The sequence below is a fragment of the Grampus griseus genome (assembly GCF_964374135.1).
Source record: "Grampus griseus genome assembly, chromosome: X".
Lineage (NCBI taxonomy): Eukaryota > Metazoa > Chordata > Mammalia > Artiodactyla > Delphinidae > Grampus > Grampus griseus.
In genome coordinates, this window is record NC_138999.1 from 7,261,099 (window position 1) to 7,284,584 (window position 23,486).

The 23,486-nt window shown below is 46.9% G+C and overlaps 2 protein-coding genes across 3 annotated transcripts in view; both read left to right on the top strand.

The window, feature by feature from the left end:
- Positions 1–23,486, top strand: part of CLCN4 (chloride voltage-gated channel 4) — a 456,505-nt gene that overhangs the window by 233,722 nt on the left and 199,297 nt on the right. The window lies entirely within an intron of this gene.
- Positions 16,349–23,486, top strand: part of WWC3 (WWC family member 3) — a gene marked incomplete at its 5' end in the record, with an annotated part of 121,962 nt that continues 114,824 nt past the window's right edge. For both annotated transcript variants that reach the window (XR_014298533.1, XM_082681820.1), the window contains one exon: positions 16,349–16,632. Coding sequence is in view for 1 of the 2 variants with exons in the window: in XM_082681820.1 (XP_082537946.1) it covers positions 16,349–16,632 (284 nt within the window). The remainder of the gene's footprint in view (positions 16,633–23,486) is intronic.

Consider the following 23,486-nt stretch of genomic DNA (forward strand, 5'->3'; position numbering starts at 1 on the left):
TTGATTAAAGAGGTGAGAAACACGTGCAATAAAAACTATGCGACACAGCTGAAAGAAATTAAAGAAGACATGGGTAAATGAAAACACATCCCACGTTCATGGATTGGAAGACTTAATACTTTTAAAACGTCCCACCGCCTCCCTTGGAGTGCCCACAAGAGACAAAGTTCCTCACTACCTCTTTTGGGAGGATGAGACATTTCCCTAGTCCTCCCTTTCATAAAGGAGGCAGGAAGTTCTTGTTCCAGCTTTATGCGGGGGTCTCAATTCCAGCTTCCTGTCTTGGTGGGTCAATGTCATGTCTTTTATTTCTGTGCTGGTATTAAAACCCCAGCTCCTAATGGCGAGGGTCTATATGGGCATACATTTCCATTCTGACCCAGGAAAGTGATGCTTCTCTCTAGCTAGTTGGTGTATTTAATATTTGTATCATATTTTATACAGCAGTCTGTGTATTTGTAGAAATATGAGGAGCATGGGATGCATTACGTCAATCCGCCCAATTGCCAAAACTGAACGTTGGAGTCTGCTTCCAATTTTTCAATATTATAAATAATGTTATGAGGAATATCTTTGCCCATTAATCTTCATGCACATCTCTGGTTATTTTCTTTGGATAAATGCCTAGTAATGGTCAAAGAGTATGAACGGTTTTAAAGTATTTGATATATAATGCCCCACTGGTAACCTCAAAGAATGCACCACTTTACATTCCCTGAGAATTCCTGTTTTCCTGCACCCGCATCAACATTTGGAAACTTAAAAAAAAAAAATACCATCTGCTTGGACTACACATATAGCGTAAAAACAGTATTTTTTAAATTTTAAGAGGTTAGAAAAAAATCCAAAGAAGAATAAAATAGTGTGACATATGAGAATTCTATGAAATTCAAATTTCAGTATCAATAAAGACAGTATTTTATTGGTACACAACTAGATCCATTCGTTTACATGTTATCTATGGTTGCTTTCAAGTTGCAATGGCAGAGAGTAGTTGTGACAGAGATCTACGGCTTGCAGTGCCTAAAATATGCACGGAAAAGGTTTGCTGACCCGTGTTTTAGATAAAATCCGCCTAAACACAAAGACATTGTGCTGTAATCGTACACTGATACTAACCATCCCACACCAAATGAACTACAACTACACACAACAGAGTGAATGACTCTCGCAAACGTAAAGTTGAGAAAAAGAAGCCAGAAACGAAAGATTACATGTAGTATGCATGTTCCTGATAGAACGTTGAGAAACAGGAGTCAGGAGAGTGGTAACCCGAAGAGGGTCAGTGTAGTAACTGGAAGAGGCCAGGAGGGGGCATCTGAAGTGCTGATCTGGCTGTCAGTCAGATGCATGAGTTTGGTTTGTAAAAATTCTTGGAGGTTTACACTTAACGATCTGTGCACTTACCAGTCAATAAGTTATGCTTTAACACAAATTTTAGAAAGAAAAAAAGAGTGATGGGGGTGGGCACTGCTTGGCCACATCTGGGAACATAGAGTTACATCAGAGCAGGCCAACTTGTCTTTGGTATTTTCTCATTTTCTGTTTCTTACCTCTTCTTCTATAGCTCAGTTTTCGTTGCTTTCCTCATCACCTTTCTCCCCCTGCTTTAGGGGGAGAAACTCCTCTTAGGTTGGCAGGCCTATTCTGTGATGAATAGGAGGTAAGCGGCTGTGAGACAGGTCCGTGCATTTGTCACAAACATTTATTGCTATGTGACAAATCACCTTCAAGATTAATGGCTTAAACAACAATATTTTATTGTTTGCTCATGATTCTGTGGGTCAGGCAGGACTCAGCGAGGGGATTCTTTGGCTGCACGTGGCATGGGCCACAGTCATGCACGGGGCTGCGCAGCTGTCTGGGATGGATGGTGCGAGAAGCCTTACCTCCCAGAGTCTGGCCCCTCAATGCTCCTTTCCACATGGTTCTCCTGGGCTGCCTGATAGCACGGCGGGCTCAAAGTCATCAGACTTCTTACATGGTGGCTGACTCCTAAGAGCAAGAAAGTTGAAGCAGCCGTTCTCTTAAGCCTGGGGATGGAAGTCCCAGAACTTCACTTCTACCATATTATATCAGTCAAAGAAAGCCATGGGTGTGCTCATTCTAGAAGACGGGAAATATTGCATGTATGTGACGATGTCGTAATAAAAAACAAGATAAATAAGCTAAAAATTTTTTGAAAGGAAGAGGGGAAATGGACTCCCTTCTTGACGTGAGGAACAGAAATGCATTTGTGACCTTCATTAATCTACCCAGAACTTTACCTAGGGTGATAGTAGCTGAGTTGGCTGGAGCTCACCACACTTCCTGGAGCTTCCGGGGTGCTAGGGCCTCAACGGATTATGATACCCCCCACCCCTTTCCATATCATGGGAGACTTCTGTCCCGCTATTAATGTGACATGTTCATGTTCCAGTCATCCAAGTGCCATTTGTGAGAACTCAATATACACATGTAATTTAATAATTTGTAGAGACAATTTACAGAGTTAACTGAATTGCAACTTGTCATCTTTTCATTTAAAAGAAATAAATGGAACTACGTCGTCTGCTGAGCAGGAAACTCAAACAGCACAATATCACTGCAACAGTGATTACTGTTACCTGAATTCTTGTGTAGACCAATGCTTCATAAACGTGAACGTGCGGAGGTCCGAGTGAGGCCAGATGGTGCTACTCTGTGGACCACAGAGTGTGACTTTCACTGTGGTGGGCCACGATTAGACCACGGTAGAATTCAACCAATCAGAGCTCAGTACCTTCCAAAGCACATACTGGCTGCAAACAGGGTTAATTTGGACCCTCCATCAACACTCCCTAGTTAAACTGGCATAGAGTTAAGCTGGCCCTTTATAAGGAACATAAATTAGTTGGTTGGGAATGAAATAATTTATTCAGATGACAACCAATCACACACACTCATGCAAATCCATAAATGGATGAGAACATGACAAAGGCAGAAAATTAGATTCAGAATATGTAAAAAAAAAAACCAAAAACGGAAACAAGCATCTTAGGAGGAATGCATTTTGAATCATATGAGACCTTCTCAGCTCTATGCAGGCTCTGGAGGGCTGAGCAAGGTTTCTGAGTTTGGGTGGAATTTATTTGGTAAACAATATTGGTATTTGATCATATTATTGGCACAGGGTTGCAAAGATGGACTTGTGATTTTTTTTTTTTAATGTAAGCACAGTAATTTGGACATTGTACAGCCCTTCAGAAGTGATTATAGCCCTCAAAAATGGGGTGTGTGTGTGTGTGTGTTTGTGTGTGCACAAAAGAAGAGCTACTCAGTTTACAAATCTGATAGTCAACTTATTTAAGTTGTAAGTTCAAATGCCTATTTTTCCCTTAACTTTTTTCTAACATTTTTTATTAAAGTGTAGTTGCTGTACACTATTATATAAGTTACAGGTGTGCAATGCAGTGAGTCACAGTTTTTAAAGGTTATACTCCATTTATAGTTATTATAAAATCTTGGCTATATTCCCCACACCGTGCAATATATCCTTGTAGCTTATTTATTTTTCTTGGCGGCGTCCCACAGCTTGTGGGATCTCAGTTCCCCGACCAGGGATTGAACTTGGGCCACGGCAGTGAAAGCCCAGCATCCTAACCACTAGGCCACCAGGGAACTCCCCCTTGTAGCTTACTGTATACATAATAGTTGTAGCTCTTAATCCCCTACCCCTATATTGCCCTTCCCACCTTCCCACCCCCCTTGGCAACTAGTAGTTTGTTCTCTGTATCTGTGAGTCTGCTTTTTTTTTGTTATAGTTTGTTGTATTTTTTAGATTCCACATATAAACGATATCATACAGTATTTGTCTTTCTCTGACTTTTTTCACTTAGCATAATAACTTTCCAGTTCATCCATGTTGCTGCAAATGGCATTATTTTGTTCCTTTTCATGACTGAGTAGTATTCCATTGTATATATATACCTCATCTTCTTTTTTTTTTTTTTTTTTTTTTTGTGGTACACGGACCTCTCACTGTTGCGGCCTCTCGCGTTGCAGAGCGCAGACGCGCAGGCTCAGCAGCCATGGCTCACGGGCCCAGCCGCTCCGCAGCATGTGGGATCTTCCCAGACCGAGTCACGAACCCGTGTCCCCTGCATCGGCAGGTGGACTCTCAACCACTGCGCCATCAGGGAAGCCTCCTGATCTTCTTTATTCATTCATCTGTTGATGGACACTTAGGTTGCTTCTATATCTTTTTTTTTTTTTTTTGGCTGCGCTGGATCTTAGTTGCGTCATGTGGGATCTTCCGTTGCGCCGTGCGGGCTTCTCTCTAGTTGTGGTGTGGGGGTTTTCTCTTCTCTAGTTGAGGCTCTGTAGTTGTGGCACGTGGGCTTAGTTGCCCTGTGGCATGTGGTATCCTAGTTCCCTGACCAGGGATCGAACCCACTTCCCCTGCATCGGAAGGTGAATTCTTTACCACTGGACCACCAGGGAAGTCCCTTCCATATCTTGACAATTGTAAATAATGCTGCTATAGCACTGGGGGACATATATCTTTTACAATTAGTGTTCATGGTTTTTTGGGGATATATGCCTAGCAGTAGAATTGCGGGGTCATATGGTAGTTTTATTTTTAGTTTTTTGAGAAACCTCCAAACTGTTTTCCACAGTGACTGCACTGATTTACATTCCTACCAACAGTGTGAGAGGATTCCCTTTTCTGTACACCCTCCCCAGCATTTGTTATTTGTGTTCTTTTTGGTGATAACCATTCTGACAGGTGTGAGGTGATATCTCCTTGTAGCTTTTCCTTAACCTTTTAAGTTCAGCCTAGAAAATTGATTATTCTTTTTTAAAATTCATTTTTAAGTCTAGCAAATAATAGCAACCAATTTTAAGAGGACTTTGGAAAATATTTGATCCCACTTGCAAACTCAGATAATTAAACACTTTCATGAATTTTAAAGTACATTTAAAACCCTTAACACATTACACCCAGTTCCCTTTTTTAATCACTTCAATTGTCTCCATTAACAGATACATTCCCAGGTATGCAAATATCCTTAAAATCTAATAAATTAAACTTATAAATATAGTAAAATTTAAGCTCTTTTAAAATATTCCAATACTATATAGTTTTCAACTAAAATCACGTTTAGATGAATTACCCAATTATATATTTTATAGTGGTTTCCAAAACTCAGATATTCTTTGAAACTTTACAAATGCATAAAATACCAAATACGCAGAGATTCCTTCTTTACCCCAAATATGAATCCTATATTTTGAGTCTCCTAAAAGTTTCTGTACTTTTCCCAAATCCTCCTGGAGCTCAGAGATTCGTTCCATTACAGATAGTAATTACCATCCCATGACTGAGCCTGCATACATTCCCACGATTTGGGCTGGCCCCTAGCTAGATTCTTGTCAGTGACCCTAATGGGACACTTGAAGTCTATAAATGATTGTTATGTCCAGGATGCTATACTTCATGGGAGGTCCGCTCACGACCCTGACCCTTAATTTTAATTAAGCTGTACACATTACTGAGTCTTCCATGTACCCCATGGACATTTGTAGGACTGGCAGCTTTATCCTTGATTGGATTTTGCAGGTCTATGGTTCTCAAAATATGTACTTTTCTCTCTGGCTCTAAAGACCTTTGCACTAGAGGAATCCTAAGATATGTAAATACCCTTTTATCTGCAAATAAGATCTTTGGAATCCATGGAATCTTTCCAGAGGCTTTGATCAGATCGGGTTTGGATTTTAGGGCAAAATTGTCTCATAGGTTGGTGGTGTTTTCTTCCCTAGAGGCACATCAGGTCTTTGGTGTCTGTCTTCTTGTGATTTCAGCAGGAACACATAGTTTTTTTGATATTCCGGATTATATTCACTTTTGGATATAATTCGGTGACTCAGCTGTGGTCACCGAATTTGAGGTCGTCTTATTGATGAGAAGGTGTAATGTATTTATTAGCAAGTTAATTGTTTATTCATTCAAAAAATACTTCTTAATGTCTTGCTCTTTGCAGATACATTGTGGAGAATATAACGTGCGCTTTTCCTTCTGTTGCTCCTTGCCCAGGGTTGCTCAGCCTCAGTACTAGTAACATGTGGGGCTTGGTAGATCCCTCGTCCTCTGCTTTGTATGAGGTTTAGCAGCCTACAATACATGCTCTCTACAAACTAGATAGATTCCAGTAGCACCGCCTCCTCCCCCACCTACCCTCCCCGACCTTACCTCCGGTCTTGACAATCAAAAATGTCTCCAGGTATTCCCTGAAAAAGAATGTTTATATATATATTCTAATCACTTTGCTGTATGACATAAATTAACACAACATTGTAAATCAACTGTACTTCAATAAAGTAAAATTTTTTTTTTTTTTTTTTTGTAGTACGCGGGCCTCTCACTGTTGCGGCCTCTCCCGTTGCGGAGCACAGGCTCCGGACGCGCAGGCTCAGCGGCCATGGCTCACGGGCCCAGCCTCTCCGCGGCATTTGGGATCTTCCCGGACCGGGGCACGGACCCGTGTCCCCTGCATCGGCAGGCGGACTCCCAACCACTGTGCCACCAGGGAAGCCCAAGTAAAAGTTTTTTTAAATGTCTCCAGATACTGCCAAATCTCCCCGGGAGGCAAAATCACCCCTGTTGAAGTATGCAGAAATCATAACCGGATGTCTCTGTTTTGAACAAAAAAATGTTGGTAAATGTCGATCTGAGATACCTGGTAGGCAGAATAATCCCCCCGCCAAAGATGTCCAGACATGTCCTAATCCCCAAAAGCTATGTTTCCTTACATGACATATGTTACTTTACATGGCAAATGGAAGTTTGCAGATGTGATTAAATTAAGGATCTTGGGATGGGAAGATTGTTCTGTATTTTCCAGGTGAGCCCAATGTAATCAAAAAGATCCTCATATGAGGGAAGCAGTGGGTCAGAGTCAGGGAAGGAGAGGTAAGATGTAAGCTGAGGTGGAGGAGGGACATGATTGCTGGAAGAGGCCATGAGCCAAGGAATTCAGGCAGCCGCTAGATAGTGGGAAAGGTAAGGATGCAGAATCTCCACTAGATCCTCCAGAAGGAATGCAGCGCTGCCAACACATTAATTTTATCGTAATGAGACTCATTTTGGACTTCTAATGAATTTCTATACTTTCAAGTCACCATGTTTGTGGTAATTTGTTACAGCAGCTATAGAAAACCTATAGACATAACACCCAACATTCAGATTCTATCCACTCAGCTGTTTTTATGGCATTCCAATGGAATTTTCAAAATTTTTTATTATGGACATTTTTAAGCATATATGAATTGTAGAGGTTTTATGATGACCCCCATGACCCATCACCAGCTTCAACAATTATCAATTTATGATGACCTTGTCTCAAATCTACTCATTCCCACTCTCCATCACCCATGTTATTTTTAAACAAATCTTATATATAGATCACATTTCCCATAATTATTTCCAAATGTGTTTCTAAAATATATGCCCTATTTAAAAAAAATAACTGGAATAATATTATCCAACCTAAATTTTAAGAAATAATTCCTTAATATCATCTACTACCAGGGAGTGTTTACATTTCCAGTTGCCTCATAAATATCACAGGTGTTTTTTTCCAGTTGTATGAATCAGGATTCAAATACGGCCCACACCGTGCTGCTAGTTCCTGTGTCTCTTTAGTCTTTTTTTTCATCTACAGGCTCCCTTTCCATCTCTCCGTTCCGCCCCCCCCCACCCCTTAGAGTTTATTTCTGAAACAAACAAGGTCATTTGTTGGATATCAGCTGGGATTTTGCTGATAGCATGCCCGAGATGTTAACTATTCCTCTGATGTCTATATTTCCTGGAAGCAGGTAACCAGATCTACAGGCTTTGATCCCTCGATACAGGTTTGACTTTTTGACAAGACTACGTCACAGGTGTGTTTTTCTGAGGAAGCACATCAAGTCTGATCGTCTATCTTTTTATGATCTTAGCAACCGTTGAAGCTCAGCGCCCGGATCTAGGCAATCCCTGGGGGAGGGGTCTTCACTCTAATTCTGATTCCATCACTGCTTCTTTGGGATTAGCTGAAATATTTCCATAAAGAGACGTTACCCTCATCTACAGGTTGGATACCCAGTGGTCCAAGGTAAATCGGAACTTTGTGCAGCACATGGTAAAACTGGATACTTCTGGTCTACGTTGGATGTCAGCTATTACTGTTTACGGAGTCAAGCATCTCATACCTGGGGCTCCTGGGTTTGGTGGGATTTCTGGAGGCGGTCATGGAAGGCTTCTGTTTTCTGGGATTTCTTGGCACTGATCAGGACACTTCTATAGATTTCAGTCTTGCCTGAAGCAAAAGCAAGAGCCTAGGGACAAGTTTCCAGGAGTATTAGTTTCCTAGGGCCGCAGTAGCCAAGTACCACAGACTGGGTGGCTTGAAACAATAGAAAGTTATTGTCTCATGGTTCTGGAGGCTAGAATTCTGAAATCAAGGTGTCAGCAGGGCCATGCTCCCTTTAAAGGCTTTAGAGAATGGGACTTCCCTGGTGGTACAGTGGTTAGGAATCCGCCTACCAATGCAGGGGACATGGGTTCGAGCCCTTGTCCGGAAGAGCCCACAGGCCATGGATCAACTAAGCCCGTGCGCCACAACTACTGAGCCTGCACTCTAGAGCCCGCGAGCCACAACTACTGAGCCCATGCGCCACAACTACTGAAGAACGTGCGCCTAGAGCCTGCGCACCGCAAAAAAGAGTAGCCCCCACTCGCTACAACTAGAGAAAGCCCACGGGCAGCAACGAAGACTCAACACAGCCAAAAATAAATAAATATATTAAAAAATATATATATATATATGCATAAACACCAGGTGTTGCTGCCAATCTCTGCCATTTGTTGGCCTGTAGACATATCACTCCAGTGTCTGCCTCCATGGCCTTCTTCCTGTGTGTCTGTCTTCTCTCTTCTTCTAAGGACACCAGTCATATTGGGTTAAGGGTCCACCCTACGTCAGTATGACTTCATCGTAATTTAGCTAATTATATCTGCAATGACCCTATTTCCAAATAAGGTCACATTCACAGGTACTAGGGATAGGTACTTGAACATATTTTGGGGGGGACATAATTCAACCCTCAACACCAAGGAGCCCAGGGCATAGGAGCAGGGGACGTTCTTCCTGCCAGCAGTATCATGCTGACCTTGGAGAGGTAGCTGGGCTGGCAAAGAACTCCTGGGGAACAAGTGGTTTGATTTGCTGGGACAGGGCCTCTTTCCCCAAAATGATCTTCTGTGCTATTGCTGAAAATTGCTGTCCCTTTGGAATGTTCAAAGGACACAATGACTAGAAGTCAAAGGTATGGACAGGGCCCTGTGCTCTGAAGGGCTTGTGCTTGTTTTAATTGTCTACCATCACCGTCTTGAAATTATTAATATTTTTTTAAACAAGGTGTCTGCCGTGGTCTGAATGTTGGTGTGCCCCCCAAGTTCATGTATTGAAGTCCTAGCCCCCATGTGATGGTACTGGAGGTGGGGCCTTTGGGAGGTGCTTAGGTCATGATGATGGACCTTCATGAATGTGATCAATGTTCTTTTCAGAGAGACCTCACAGAACTCCCTAAACCCGTCCACCATATGAAGACGCACCGGATCACGCTGGCACCCTGATCATGGACTTCCCGGCCTCCAGAACTGTGAGAAAGGAATGTCTGTTGTTTATAAGCTGCTCTGTTTAGGGTGTTTTGTGGAAGCAGTCTGAAAAGGGTCCCGCCTTTTCATTTGGCACTGCAAAATGTAGACAGCAAACTGTGTAGCCAGTCCTGGGTGGAGATACCAGGCAGGGGAGAGGCAGGGAAACAGGCAAAAATCAAACATTGCTGACAGCATGGTTGGCTGGGGGCTGGCTTTTGCCCATTTCTACTTCTGTGCCAGGTAAGCCAGGCTGAAGTTCGCGGAGGCTTGGCCTACGGTTGAATGACACACAAATCCAGACTGTTAAATATGCTTCTCATGCAAAGCTGAGTAGCTCTTGGCACCTCTTAAATGATAAATAAAGCCCTATCGATTATGAAATTGAGTAACGGAAACACTAACCAGATGGCTCTCTGAATCAATATAGTAAAATCGTTTTTTTAGATGCCCGCACCCCTGCGCCACCCCCTTCCATGTGTGTAACATAGCGCTTCACAAACCAATGGGTCCGGGCTGGCCGTTTGGATGAGATCCCCCGCGCTGCTGATGCTGCCGTCCACGAATCACTCTGTGGACATAAGGAGTTGTAGAAACACAGAGCAACTGGATATCAAGTCAGGAGGTGTAATGGGGAGTTTACGTGTCCACCTGACTGGACCACAGGGTGCCCAGATATTGGGTCAAACATTCTGGGTGTGTTGGTGTGGGTGCTTCTGGATGAGAGGAAAACTTGAATCAGGAGACTAAGGAAAGCAGATGTGGGTGGGTCTCATCCAATCCGTCAAACGCCGGAGTAAAACAAAAAGATTGTCTCTCCTGTGAGTCAGTAAGTAAGGGGGAACTCCTCCTGCCTGCCTGATTGCGCTGGGTCATCCGCTTTTTCCTGCCTTTGGACCTGAAGTGAAACATCAGCTCTTCTGGGGTCTCCAGCCTGCTGGCCTTGGACTGAAATCATATCATTGGCTCTCCTGGGTTTCCAGTTTGCTAACTCAACTTTTCCTTACTCAACCTCCATAATGAATCTTGGTATAAGTATCCTATTGGTTCTGTTTCTCTGGAGAACCCTGACTAATACAGAGGTCAGATGGGATAGCTGAGCTTTGATCTCAGGGCTGATGCTTTTTAGCAGTGGCCAGATCACATTGGCCTAGTTACTTACATTGTCTGGGCCTTGATTTCCCCACTAAAAGCCTAGGTAGAACAAATGTTACCATCAACTACACGTGTATTACAGGGCTTCTCTACATCAGCACTGACATTTGGGCTGGATAATTCTCTGTTGTGGGGTTGTCCTGGGCCCTGTAGGATGTTGAGCGGCAGCCCTGGCTTCTACTCACTGGATGCCCATAGCAAACATCTCCAGATGTTGCCAAATGTCCCCTGGGGACCACAATCGCCCCTGGTTGAAAAGCACTGATATATAACAAACATCTTGGGGTTGTTGTTTCAGGATCTACCGACGTTGCCTGTGTTCCAAAACTGTTCCATTCATGCTACAAAAGGGACTAATTTATAATGCTGGTGTCATCAAATGTTAATAACCCAGAGACTGCTCATTTCTGTGTCGGATAAATCCGCCTTCCTGTTTCTGTAAGCCTGAGGCTTCCAAGCTGGTCTGCTTGGCTTTTAAAGCAGAGGTCTGCAGTTGAAGAATCTGTTTTTCCAAATCCACAGGGGACCAGAGTCATAATCCTAAACAGGAGAGAACCCAGCCAGGAGGAAGCATCGTGTAGTATGCCGGCTCATGGCAGCTGTGTCTTCTGAAAATTACGGTTTGCCTGGAATACATTTCCATTTGGCTCGTTACCATTTTGTGCAACACAACCCAAGGGTTGGGAAGGAGAAGTAAAAATATAGCTTTGGGAGGGGACACCTGGAGAGGAAGCAAGTGGGTGACAGCAAATATTCTAAGTTTGGGAGAGAAATTGGTCTTACTTTTTTTTTTCTTAAAACTGAAGTTTAATAACCCAGGTACAAATGCCGAGTCCGCCTACAACATGACAGCCATGAACCAACGCCAAGGGCATTGCTGTACGCGAAGAAGCCAACACACAGCAGAATAAAGCACTAAAATGGCCAAACAGACGGCCTGGTTTATTCACACCGCTGACTCTTTCAGAATACTCTGCATCTCTTTGGAATGGAAGATCAGGACATGAGAAAAACCTCATCTCAAAACTGCACAAATCTACCCAAGTCAAGGAAGTCCCATTTGAGAAAAATCCTCCCAGGCTCCCCGTCCACACTCAAAATCCACACAAGGGCGTTTCCGATCACAAGTCAAATAAGTGTCTAAAGTTGAAGACTTAAAGTCAGGAAAAAAAACCCTCAGGGAATAGCCCCACCCGCCCGCTTTTCGTTCCTGAGCCCGGGGAGAGGTCTCGGGTTAGGGATCTCGGCATTGCTCTGTGCCTCTGCAGACCCTAAACCGGCAAGACAGGAATTAGCCAGAGCGCCAGCTGATCTTCTCTGCAGCTTGTGGATTTGCATTATTCAAATATATGGGAAGCGCCCATAATTGAGTAACTATTCCAGCATTTAAAGAATGCCAAACAATGAGCCATTTCTCCTTCAGACCCACTCTGGCCCATTTCCGTTTTCCTCTCAGCACATTGTGTAGAATTACCCACTGTGTCACTTCCTGGAACACGCGATTGTTTATACAAGCAGGCAAGACTTCTCCAGCAGTATTTATTTCTCTCATTTTCGACATGACGATTGCAGCCCTCCCGGTGCTCTCTTTTCCAGAAGCTTCCCAAGTATTGAACGTGGATAGAGGCAATTTTGTACCTTCCTTGATAACTCAAGGTTATCCTTTGGGAAGAGAAGGCGGAATCCGAGTAAATATCTTCAAACTCTGGGCATGCTTGCCTGGCGTGCAAGGAGTGTGTTGGATTTACTCCTTAAGAAGCATTTTAAAGAAAATATTCTGCAAGCTCCACTTGAGGGCATTTTAACAGTTTGCGCAAGGGGATTCCCCAAAGGGTCTGCAAGGAGAACAAGTATCAATATTTGCATCTCCAGTACCCAGGGCCTAAGTGGATTTTTCCTGAGCTGTGTTTTTTTTTTTTTTTTTTTCCCTGAGCTGTTTTTCCATCAGAAATCTTGGTGGGAGGAGAGGTCGCTACGTTTGTACTTTTCGTTGTTGGCAAGGTTGTGGTATGAACATGGAGGCAATGAAGAATGCATAATTGTGCCTTCGGCTCAGACGAAAGCCTCCTTTCCCTGCAGTGCTTTGTGTATGCTTGTGTTTTTCAGTCCAACATGGAAAGCCCCACTTGACTGTGAGAAAGACAGGCCTTATTCTCCCTAACAATTAACACACGCACACAAGACTTCCCAATATATGGCAAAGCTGGTGAGGCAAGATTCCCCTCACCCGCCCCCCTACCAACTTCTCTACCATCCCAATGCCCCGCACAGGTCTTTAGGGACCATCCGTTTCTGCCTGGGGCAAACATTACAAGGGAAGATGGAGGCCTCGGTCATCCCAAGTTCTGGTCTCTTCCTTTTGTTGGCTCATTTTAGGAAGAGAAATGCGGCTGGCCTGCTTCACTTCTCTGACTCAGAGAGGTCCAGGGGCCGTGGGTGGGCCTGTCGATAAAGCCTTTTCAGTGAGGGGCTTCCATCTGTCTCCACTGGCACGCCGTGTGACATTTCTTCCCAATTCTCCTCTGTTAATGTGCAAATGAAGTTAGGACTATGTGTAGATGTCGTCACGATGGTCAAACGGTTTATATTTGCTAAGTGCTTGGAAGAATAAGCACAGCAGACTCTCTGGGTTCAGGCTCCCTAGAAGCAGTGCCCAAGGAGGGGTAGTTCCCATGCAAGTGATGGATGTGGGTAGGGGAGGCAGGCTAGAGAGGAAAGGAGCTAGCAAAGCCATGGTAGCCCAGGTGGGGGCCCTGGAGGGTGAGGTGCACTACACTTTGTCCCACCAAGGCCAGGGGCCTGGTCTGTCATACTGCAGGAGCAGTCCTGGGGCGGGGGTGGGGAGTATCACCTCTCAGACATCTGTCAGCCAAGGGTAATCCTCTGAGAAGGGTGTGCGCCCCAGCCAGGGAGATCTGGGTGAGGCGCCGTATCTGCTAGTAAATCAGCAAGTATTTGGTGACGGCGGCTACACGTGCCAAGGGGCAAGGGCTCAGGACTCGAGAATCTAAGGACCGGAGCCTCAGCTTCCTCATCCAAGCCATCTTCCTTTCGGTCTCACAAGGCCTCCCCTGAGTTCCCAGTCTGAACTGGCACCCTGGCTTGGTTTGTAGACAAGCCACAGTCCTAAATGCCTATTCTTGGTTTAGTCCCCGACTTGCGGGCTGGGGGTGCACAGACTCTTTCCTGTTCTCTGCAGCATCCCAACGCCCAGCACAGTGCCTGCATATGGTAGGTCTGCAGCCAGTCTGAGGAGTCCAGAAGAAGATCTCATCCTCAGGGAAAGGCCCATCAGCACTTGCCTCTTAGCTCCTCATGGGGTGTAGCTTCCCCTACCCCTTATTCTTTATCTGATACTTTTTCATCTTGCCTTTCCTTCTGTGAGTCCTTTGATGTGTGTGGCTGTTCTCTCTCTCTGTTGAGGTTGGCGTCACTCCAATGCACTCCAGCCCCATTCAGGATAATTTTTAGTGATAGCGCCCAAATTTGTGAAATTCTGAAATGACACGATGCCTGGCAGGGAGGGCGGGATTGCAGCTTCAGTCCAGCCATGTTGGGTGGTAAAGTGACTGCAGCGTGGGCAGGGAGGGAGGGACAAGGCAGTGGCAGCCTCCTTGGTAATAAAGCATGCCGATCAGAAGGGAAGATGTCAGGGTAGGGACACTCAGCACTTGGGCATTCTCTGGAACATGCAAGATCACAAAGTATTTGCTTTTTTGATACGCTCCATCCCTTTCCCTTGGACATTTAATAACTGTGCATGTGTGACTAAAAGGACTCCAGTGGTGGAATTTCCGGCATATGATGTTCGGGTGGGGGCAGATTCTTGGGGAGCAAGGAAGTTTCTGCGTTGTGGTGGGAGAAGAGGAGGAAAGGCCTCCCTCAGATATGTCCCAATTACAGTCTCCATGCCTTCACATTCTTTTTTAAAACAACTTTTCCCCTTATAAAAGTAATATAACCCTTTTACAAGCAATTTAGACAGTAAATACGATAATTAAAAAAAAATCATCCCACTGAAGGAATGCAAACTGCTGTGAGCATTTGGGGAGGTTTTCCTCTAGTCTCTTCCCCTATGTAGCTAGATATGGATTGCTGTTAGGGTTTTTATCATATCTTTTTGTATCACGGTAACAGTGTTTTAAAACCTCCCTGATACGTTCCTGCACTTCCCGGCATTAAGTCTTGTGGCCAGGGATCTGGAGCATGAAGTAGTAGCTGGGAGATTTGGAGGAAGAGAGAGCCCCATCTTTGGACTTCAGTTTCTCCAGCTATGAGATGTGAGTGGAACATAATTACCAATTACCATAGAGGTTTCATGTTTTAGGAGCTGACCTGGCTTCCGCCCGAGCAGTGGCCTATTTGGGTCTCCACTCACACTATTGGATCCTCCAGACTGGAAGATGCAAGAGCTCAGGGCAGGTCAGGGGGCGTGGCCCAGAGTGGGGACTTCGGATCAGCCCTGCTGGGGCTCTCCTGGCAGGGATGAGAAGTGCCCACCTGCCCAGCTCCTCACTTTCAGGTGTGTCCTCCAGGTCCCACCCAAGAGGACCGGCCTCGGGTTCCTCCTCCAGCTACGGAGCCCCCTCGGCCTCCCTTCCGGGGACTTACCCACCCTCGCTGGACCATCCTGGGTATTCGGGAGACCCAGGGCGCAGTTCCCCTCCCCCACCAACTGGGCAGAGAGGAGGACCCCAGACATCCAAGGCCTGAGAATGGGTGCAGTGAGGTGACCGCCCTCTCCCCCGGGAATTGTTTGGGCCCCAAGAGTCAGCCCCCGGCAGGCCGCGCCTGCAGCCCGGGTGGGGCGCCGTCCTCCCGGCCCTCCTTCCTCTCTGCGGTGGCCCGGGGGCGGACGGACGCGGCGGCGCCCATCCTGGCTCCCGTGCGGTTTCCCGGCGAGGCCCAAGGAGGTGGTGGAGCGGGAGAGAAGAGGGAGGAGCGCGCGGAGCAGGAGGGGAAGACGGAAGAACACTGAGCGGGGTTGGGGGGGTGGGAGCAGCCGGCTGGGGAGGAGGAGTAGAGCAGCGGGCGGAGGTGGGGGCTGGGGGGCACAGGAGCCAAGAGACGAGGAGCCCCCAGGAGAGACTGGAGGCGGAGCAGCCAAGGGAGATTGAAGGGCTTGCAGCAAGCGGGGGAGGAGCCGCCGAGGGAGAAGGGGATGGGGAGGGGCGGGCCACACGCGGGGCGGGGCCTGCGTAGCCCCGCCCCTACCGGGCCGCGCCGAGGAACGAAGATGGCCGGGCGCGCCGCGGGAACTGAGGGGCCGCCGGTAGCGGCTGCGGCAGCTCTGGGGCTGTGACTCCACGAGCGGCGGCGACTCGAGTGACCCAGGCGGCGCGGGCGGCGGCGCGCAGGGCCAGGCGGCAGGCGGGCGGCAGGCGGGCGCCGGTGCGCGGGCACCGGGCGGAGGATGCACCGGGCGCGGCGGGCGGCTCCCCGCGGCCGCCCCCGCGCCCCGGACGCCGGGCCTTAGTGCTGGCGGAGGAGGCGGCGCGCGTGGGGCGGCCGGGCGGCGGCGGGGCCCGCGCCGTCATGCCGTGGCTGAGCGGCGGCCGGCGGCGGCGGCGGGGACAGCCGCGCGAGGCCCCGCGGGAGCCGCCTCAGCCCGCGCAGCCCCCGCGGGAGCCGCCGCCGCCCGCGCCCCCCGCCGCGGCCCCCGCGCCCCCCGCGCCCTCCGCGCCGGCACCCCCACGGGCCCGGGAGAGCGCCGAGCTGCCGCTCCCCGCCGGCTGGGAGGAGGCGCGCGACTACGACGGCCGCGTCTTCTACATCGACCACAACACGCGCCAGACGTCGTGGATCGACCCCCGCGACCGGTAAGGGGGGCGCGGGCCCCGGCCAGGATTAGGGCGCCCCATACCTTGGGCCCAGGGAGAGGATCGAGGACCCGGGAGGCCTCCGGGTGTGGACGAAGATCTTGAGTCCTCCGCGCCCGGCGAGGATCCGGGCGCCCCCATCCCCGGACCCCTGGCCGAGGATCGAGGCTCCCCCTCTCCCGGCCTCGAGCCCCAGGAGTGCGGAATCCCCGGCCTCCACCGCGGGGCGGACACCCTGACTTGGTTCCCTCACGGCACCCGCTGACCGACGCCTGGGAGCTGGGCGCCTGGAATTTCCTCTCCAGGGGCTGACGGATGGCCCTCTCTTCCTTTTTCCTCCGCGGTCTCGCCCATCCCTGTCGGGCCTCCGCGGCCCACCGCCACCCGGCTATGGCCCTACAGGCGCCCCCGACCTCGCGGTGGCCAGATGAGCTGTCATCTTGGAGCACAAACGTGCGCCCCAGGCTCGTGGTGTGGGCTCCTTGTCTGGCGGGCTGAACCTAGTTTCCATTCGAAGACTGTGCCAGATGGGACACTTCAGGGATTCCCGATTCTTTGGAGTAACCATCAAACTTGTGACGGTTACTCTTTAGCGCCTTAAAAATTGAGTTAAAATTCTGATTGAAAAAGCCTGTGTACTGCGGTCAGAATGGGCTATGATTAGACCCATATGCTTTTGGAATAAAGGGAAAACAAGAGTTGAATTTTAGGTTTCCTTTTTGTGCAAGATCCGAGTAGAGCATTAAATTGTCTTATTATTCACGTAAATAAATCCTACGGAGTGAAAAACAGATGCTTCTAAAAGCACCACCAGATTACGATTAATTAAGTTCATGTAATGACTTCTTCGTTAACTTTTTGTTCGATTGTCTGTTGGTTTCAGTGGTTCAGCTGCTTTTGGGGAGAGGCATTTTTTTGTGGAGTTGGAATTCTGTTGAAACCAAGGGATTACAGTGATGATCTGGTATCTTGTCCTATCTGGAGCAACTTCTTTCCACACTGGGCCTGAGTGCCAGAAAGGAAATACTGCAAGCTTCCCAGTGATTTTGAGACTTGAAAAGGCCCAGCGTGGTGAGAGGCTCCTGCTTCCTCCTACCTGCACTGGAAAGGCAGCGCTGCATGGCACTGGCGTTTGAAAATAAACCTTTGGGGAGGGAAGCTGCTAAATTATTGTTTGAAGATTTCTCTGGGTTCAGATAGGGAAAAACAAAGAAAGGCAAAAGGATCATGGTTCCCTAACATTCTCTTTGAACATGGCAAGCTTCTGGACTCAGAAACTTAGAGAGATTATAGCACAGTTTATTGGCTTAAAAAGATGCATAGTTATTTTGAAAATCAGGTGAGATCATATTATAATTTTAACCAAAGGCTAGAGCCACAGCTGTCTGATCAAGCCTTGGATGGTTCTGGAGTTGGTAGAACTGCTTGGAATGTGGTGCCCTTTTATGCTGTATGTCTGTTAAAAATCCAAACAACTGGAAAATGAACCAATTAAAAAATACTGTTTTGCTTAGAAAAGGCAAAGACTCATTTTTTGAGGGTAATATAAAACAGTTGTAGTTACATTGGAGTGTGGATTCATGATGAAAAGTGTAAATGTAAGAGTTTCCATTTTAATGGTACAACCCAGGCCATAGGTGAGCAGACCCCACAGAAGACAGCTTGCAGAATCTTCCTTTCCATGTATTTCATACACATTTCCTATGTTCCTCTTTCCAGAAATCTGTGTTATTGAATGACATTTTATACATCACTTATGTTACAGGTTTTTAAAAAGCCCTGTTTCTAATGCTAAAATTGTCGGTGGAGTGAACAAAAGTGGACATTTTACATTTTTGTGTAAAGTAAAAACGTGTACACATTTATGAGACACTGTTTTTATAGTGAGTGAAAATTCAGCAGGGGACAGCTTGCACTTCAGCTCCCATAATACCTTGCCCGAAATATGTATGGAATGCTCAGCGAGCCACAGACATTTAAGTGGAGTCTACAGAGGGGTGTAAATGCTGTAATAGTCATTCTTCTTCTTTCACAACAGAACCCTGCTGATTTTTATAGGTGACCGGTTATCCTTTAAAGTTGTAATTGATTTTTATGATTTTTATGATATGGAAAAATCCGTGTGTCAGAGCACAGCATTTTCTCCATGTGCATCTGACAGTTAAACCCTTTTTGAGTTGCATTTGATTCACACGACTGGAAAACTGTATTCAAAAAATGAGGACTTTCGGGCTTCCCTGGTGGCGCAGTGGTTGGGAGTTCGCCTGGCGATGCAGGGGACACGGGTTCATGCCCCGGTCCGGGAGGATCCCACATGCCGCCGGGCGGCTAGGCCCGTGAGCCATGGCCGCTGAGCCTGCGCGTCCGGAGCCTGTGCTCCACAACGGGAGAGGCCACAACAGTGAGAGACCGGCGTACCGCAAAAAAAAAAAAAAAGAGGACTTTCCCCAAACAGCTTCCAAATGGAGAACTGTCAGGAGAGGCAAAGAAATAGGTTTTTAAGGAAAATGAAATTATGGAGGAATAGATGAATGTAGTCGGTTAGGCGAAAATTGTTGCCGACTGAAAACATCATTTCCTATATAATTTATTAAACCTAATAGCATAAAATATGCTGCCGTAAGCAAGGTCACCGAGGGCCAAGGTTTGTAAACAAACTCTTCTAGAGTTTTATAGTAATTCCATTCAATGTTGTATTTAACAACATTGGGTCTTGCCAGCTCAGGGTGTGTTGGTGAATTATTGTAGCTGTACTTTCTTTTTCAAGTTACAACAAAGAGGTTGCAAACATGAGGAGACATCTTTACAGATGTGGCTACAGATGTGTAAAAAAAATCAATATTTTCAAAACAGAATTTCTTTAGTTGGAGTATGAACCCACCTTAGGTTTAAATTCACTATGTCTGCAGATCAGTACTGTGCATATAATTTTAGTGGTTAGTTTTCTGGGAATCATACCCAAAAACTTCATTAAAAAATATAAAGTTGGAACTTCCCTGGCGGTCCAGTGATTAAGACTCCTCGCTCACAATGTAGGGGGCCGGGTTTGATCCCTCGTCAGGGAACTAAGAATCCCACGTGCTGCATGGCGTGGCCAAATAAATAAATAAGATTAAAAATAAAGTTAATTCACCATTTTTGTGACTGGTAGTTTCTGTGTGTGAGTTGTATGTGGTTTACATTAGTGACACTTATGTGTTCCACATACATCAACTCAGAGTTCAATGGCCACTTTATAAAAAGGTATTTACCATTTAGGTGGATAATATGGGAAGAACTTTTTTGCCTCTTTTGGAAAAATTCAGTGCCTTTGACATGTATATGTCTGCTTCTTGCAGGGTTGTATTGATATTAACCTATAGGTGGACTGATCTGTTGAAACTTAGTGTTCTGTTTCCGATAGCTCAGTTGGGGTTGTACGTTACTGGAAATGCCAACCTCGAGCAGTTTGAGTGGTGGACCATGTCACATTTGAGATCAAAGCAGAGTATTAAATGATCAGGATGATGGTGGAAGGCCCAGATTATATCATGACAAAAGCTTTTAGGGATCCATTTGTTCACGAGACGGGGTTTGACCTGTGCCACATGGAGAAATTCTGTGATATATTAAAAGTCTTTTGAACAGGCTGTTGCTTTAAGGAGAAAACAATCCACGGTTCCGGAATTTGCCAGGTTGGAGCCCCACATAACGGGGCCAGATGGCATCATTGCTACCTTCTTGGAACCTTTGTTCAGTGTTAATTAATAGGAGGTTTACTATATTTACCCCGCAGTGTCTATTTTGGGATTATATAGACTTTCTGATAAGCAAATAATGATTTTTCCATTTTTCATTCTTTGAGATTATAGGTAGTCTCTGTATACATGGGGGAGTGTCTTGCTTTTCAGGCTATAAGGAGTGGGCTTCTGTAAGAATCTTCTTCCATTTAGATGATCAACAACCACTTCTTGGTTTGTTCTCCATCTAATATCTTTCTTTTCTTTTCTTTTTTTTTTTTTTAAGAGGAGTGAATGGAAAAGTCATTCATTTCCAAAAATAGCTCCCGGATGTTTGGAAATCTCTAAGTTTCCTTTTCTTCCCTTTCGCTCTGATTTTGGAAGTGGAAACTGTGTTTCACCTCTGGTAGGTTCTAGTGCATAAACTGTTGGGTCAAGTGACATGTTAAAGGTCACTGGGTGAGCCTGGTGAGCTGCTTCTAGCCTGGGTCCTTTTGCTAATTGGCTGCCTTTACAGTAAATTCAGTAAAATTAATCTGATGGCATATAAGCAGAGCTAAAATTTCCTGAGTTCAGTTATTCCCATTCAAATCCAGTAAAATGAAGTAATAGTTATAGATTCTTGGCCTCCTGTGTGCTGGGATGGTGGATGGAGACCAAGTTTGTCTGGGAGATGGGAGACACATAAAATGGAGGCAGTGATGGTCGCCAGGCACCATTATCAGGTGGTGATGGCTTCAGAGAAAGGAGCAGGGCTCACTGGAGCCTGGGGGTTCTTTATCCTTGTCCATCATCTCCTAGGTTGAGTGTTTCTCGTGCTTTCTCAGTGCTGGGGCTGAGAAGGGGGAATGTGAGGGAAGTGCTGCGGAAGAGGAAGTGCTGGGTGCGTTTGGAATAAGAGAGCGAACCGTTCAGTTTGACTGACCGCGAGTCTTCGTGTACGGCAGGTCAGGCTCGGGCAAGACCACGCGTGGCTTGAATCCTCCAGCTTTGTTCTTGGAGGAGCCAGGGCCTCTTCCTTCAAACCCCTCATCTTGTATCTGAGGGCTGTAGCCAAGGCGTGCGCCCCACCGGCTGTGGGAAGGACAGGGACTTGAGCTGAGTCTTCTCACCCTGATGCAGTGCTCTGTCACGTACGCCACCCCACTGCCCAGTCCCTACTCAGTTTAAGCATACCGCCTCTGTTCATTTGTTCATTCGATCACCCATTCATTCGTTCAGTAACTGTTGCACAGCCTCTCCATCTCAGGCACGCTTCCGGGTTCAGGACTCCAGTGGTGACCACCAGCAGACAGGTCCCTGCCTCCATGGCGCTCACACGTGCCCGTGTCCTCTTCCCTGAGGCCTCACCGTGCTGTTCCTGCCTCCTGTTCTCCCCGCTGGGATCCCTTGGGTCTTAGGACCACGTGGAGTGCTTATCGTGTGCCAGGCACTCTAGGCACTTGGTGGATGCTCTCCCTGAAAGCCCACGGGGGCTGCATGAGTTGTAGGTGGACAGGTGATGGAGCTGAGGCCAAGGGGGTTGACTTAGTAACCTCGCTTCCCAGAGCCAACGAGGAGGCGTCTGTCTGACTCTGGAGTTGAGCCCAAATCCACTACCTAACCTGACCTTCCTTCCCTTGGCTAGGTAACTGTGTGCCCCTTGTACTGTGTTATACCCACTGGTTACTTTTATCTTATATTCACTGTTGTTTGATATTTAACAGACACCTCCCCCCCCCCCCCCCCCCGCCGCCCCGATAGAATAATGGCCCTCCAAAGATGGCCATGTCCTAGTCTCCTAAACCTGTTAATAAGTTACCTTCCAACACAAATGGCATTTGTAGGTGGGATTAAGTTAAGAATCTTGAAATGAGGTGATCATCCTGGATTATCTGGGTGGGCTCAGTGTCATCAGAAGAATCCTTACAAGAGGGCAGCAGGAGGGTCAGAGTCAGAGAAGAAGATGTGCCAGCAGAGTCAGATGTTGGAGTCATGTGGCCACGAGCTGAGGAATGCAGGCAGTTTCTGGAAGCTGCGAGAGCCAAGGAGGTGTATTTTTCCAGAGCTTGCAGATGGAACACGGCCCTGCTGACACCTTGATTTTGGCAGAATGAAACTGATTTTTGACTTCTGACCTCCGGAACTGTGAGGTAATAAATGTGTGTTGTTTTAGGCCACCTGGTTTGTGGCAGTTTGTTACAGCAGCAGTAGGAAACCGATTCGCCCCATGTGTTGTTCTCCCAGAGACAGTGGAAGCATGTGGTCAGCTTGGTGTCCGTTGATAACAGCCACGCTAGCTGGTATTTGTCGGGCGCTCAGGGGGACTGCGCCGGGTGTTTTATATTCGTTCTCTTGTTGCCTCCTTATGCACTCCTGGGAGGCCTGCACCTTGTGGATTGAGCTTGGAGTTTCACTCACGTTAGGCACCACGTCTTATTTGTTGAGCTAGCCAAATATGAGTGATGGACAGGGTGGAATTCTGAGAGAAGAGGCCACTTGGAAATTGTCGGAGGTTTCAACAGATACTGACGGGCCTAAGTTAGAGATATCTGGGGCACTAGGACTACAAAAGTCAGGGATTATATCAGAGAAATTGTGAAGGCGACAAGTAGTGCACAGGACTTAGCTGATGCTTGAATTAAGGCAGGTGAAATCAGGAGCGGGGTGGGGGGAGGGTGTCAAAGGAATGTTTCCAACACCTTAGGAGTAGCTGGGACTCACCAGGGGCCAAGCTGAGGCCTCCTATTAACCCCACTCATAAGCCTTCACTGTTTTTGCCACCGTTGTTGTTGATGGTGTATGTTCAGTGAGTCGGTTACATAGAGAAACATGTGGAGTCATTCAACTTACTGTATTGCTGACAGGCAGTGTCCTAAGAGGTATCCAAACTGGGCAGGTGTTACTTTAGAGCAGGGTTTCTCTGCCCTGGTACTATTAATATTTGGGGGTGGGTAATTCTTTGTCACGCTGTCCTGTGTAGTGTAGCATATTCCGCAGCATCCCTGGTCTCTACCTAGTGCCTGCCAGTAGCACAGCCCTCCAAGTCATGACAACCAAAAGTGTCTTCCGACATTGCCAAGTGTCCTCTGGGGGCCAGATGGTCTGATGGAGACTCGCTGAACTCCTATCTACCTGGTTGCAATGATTCACATT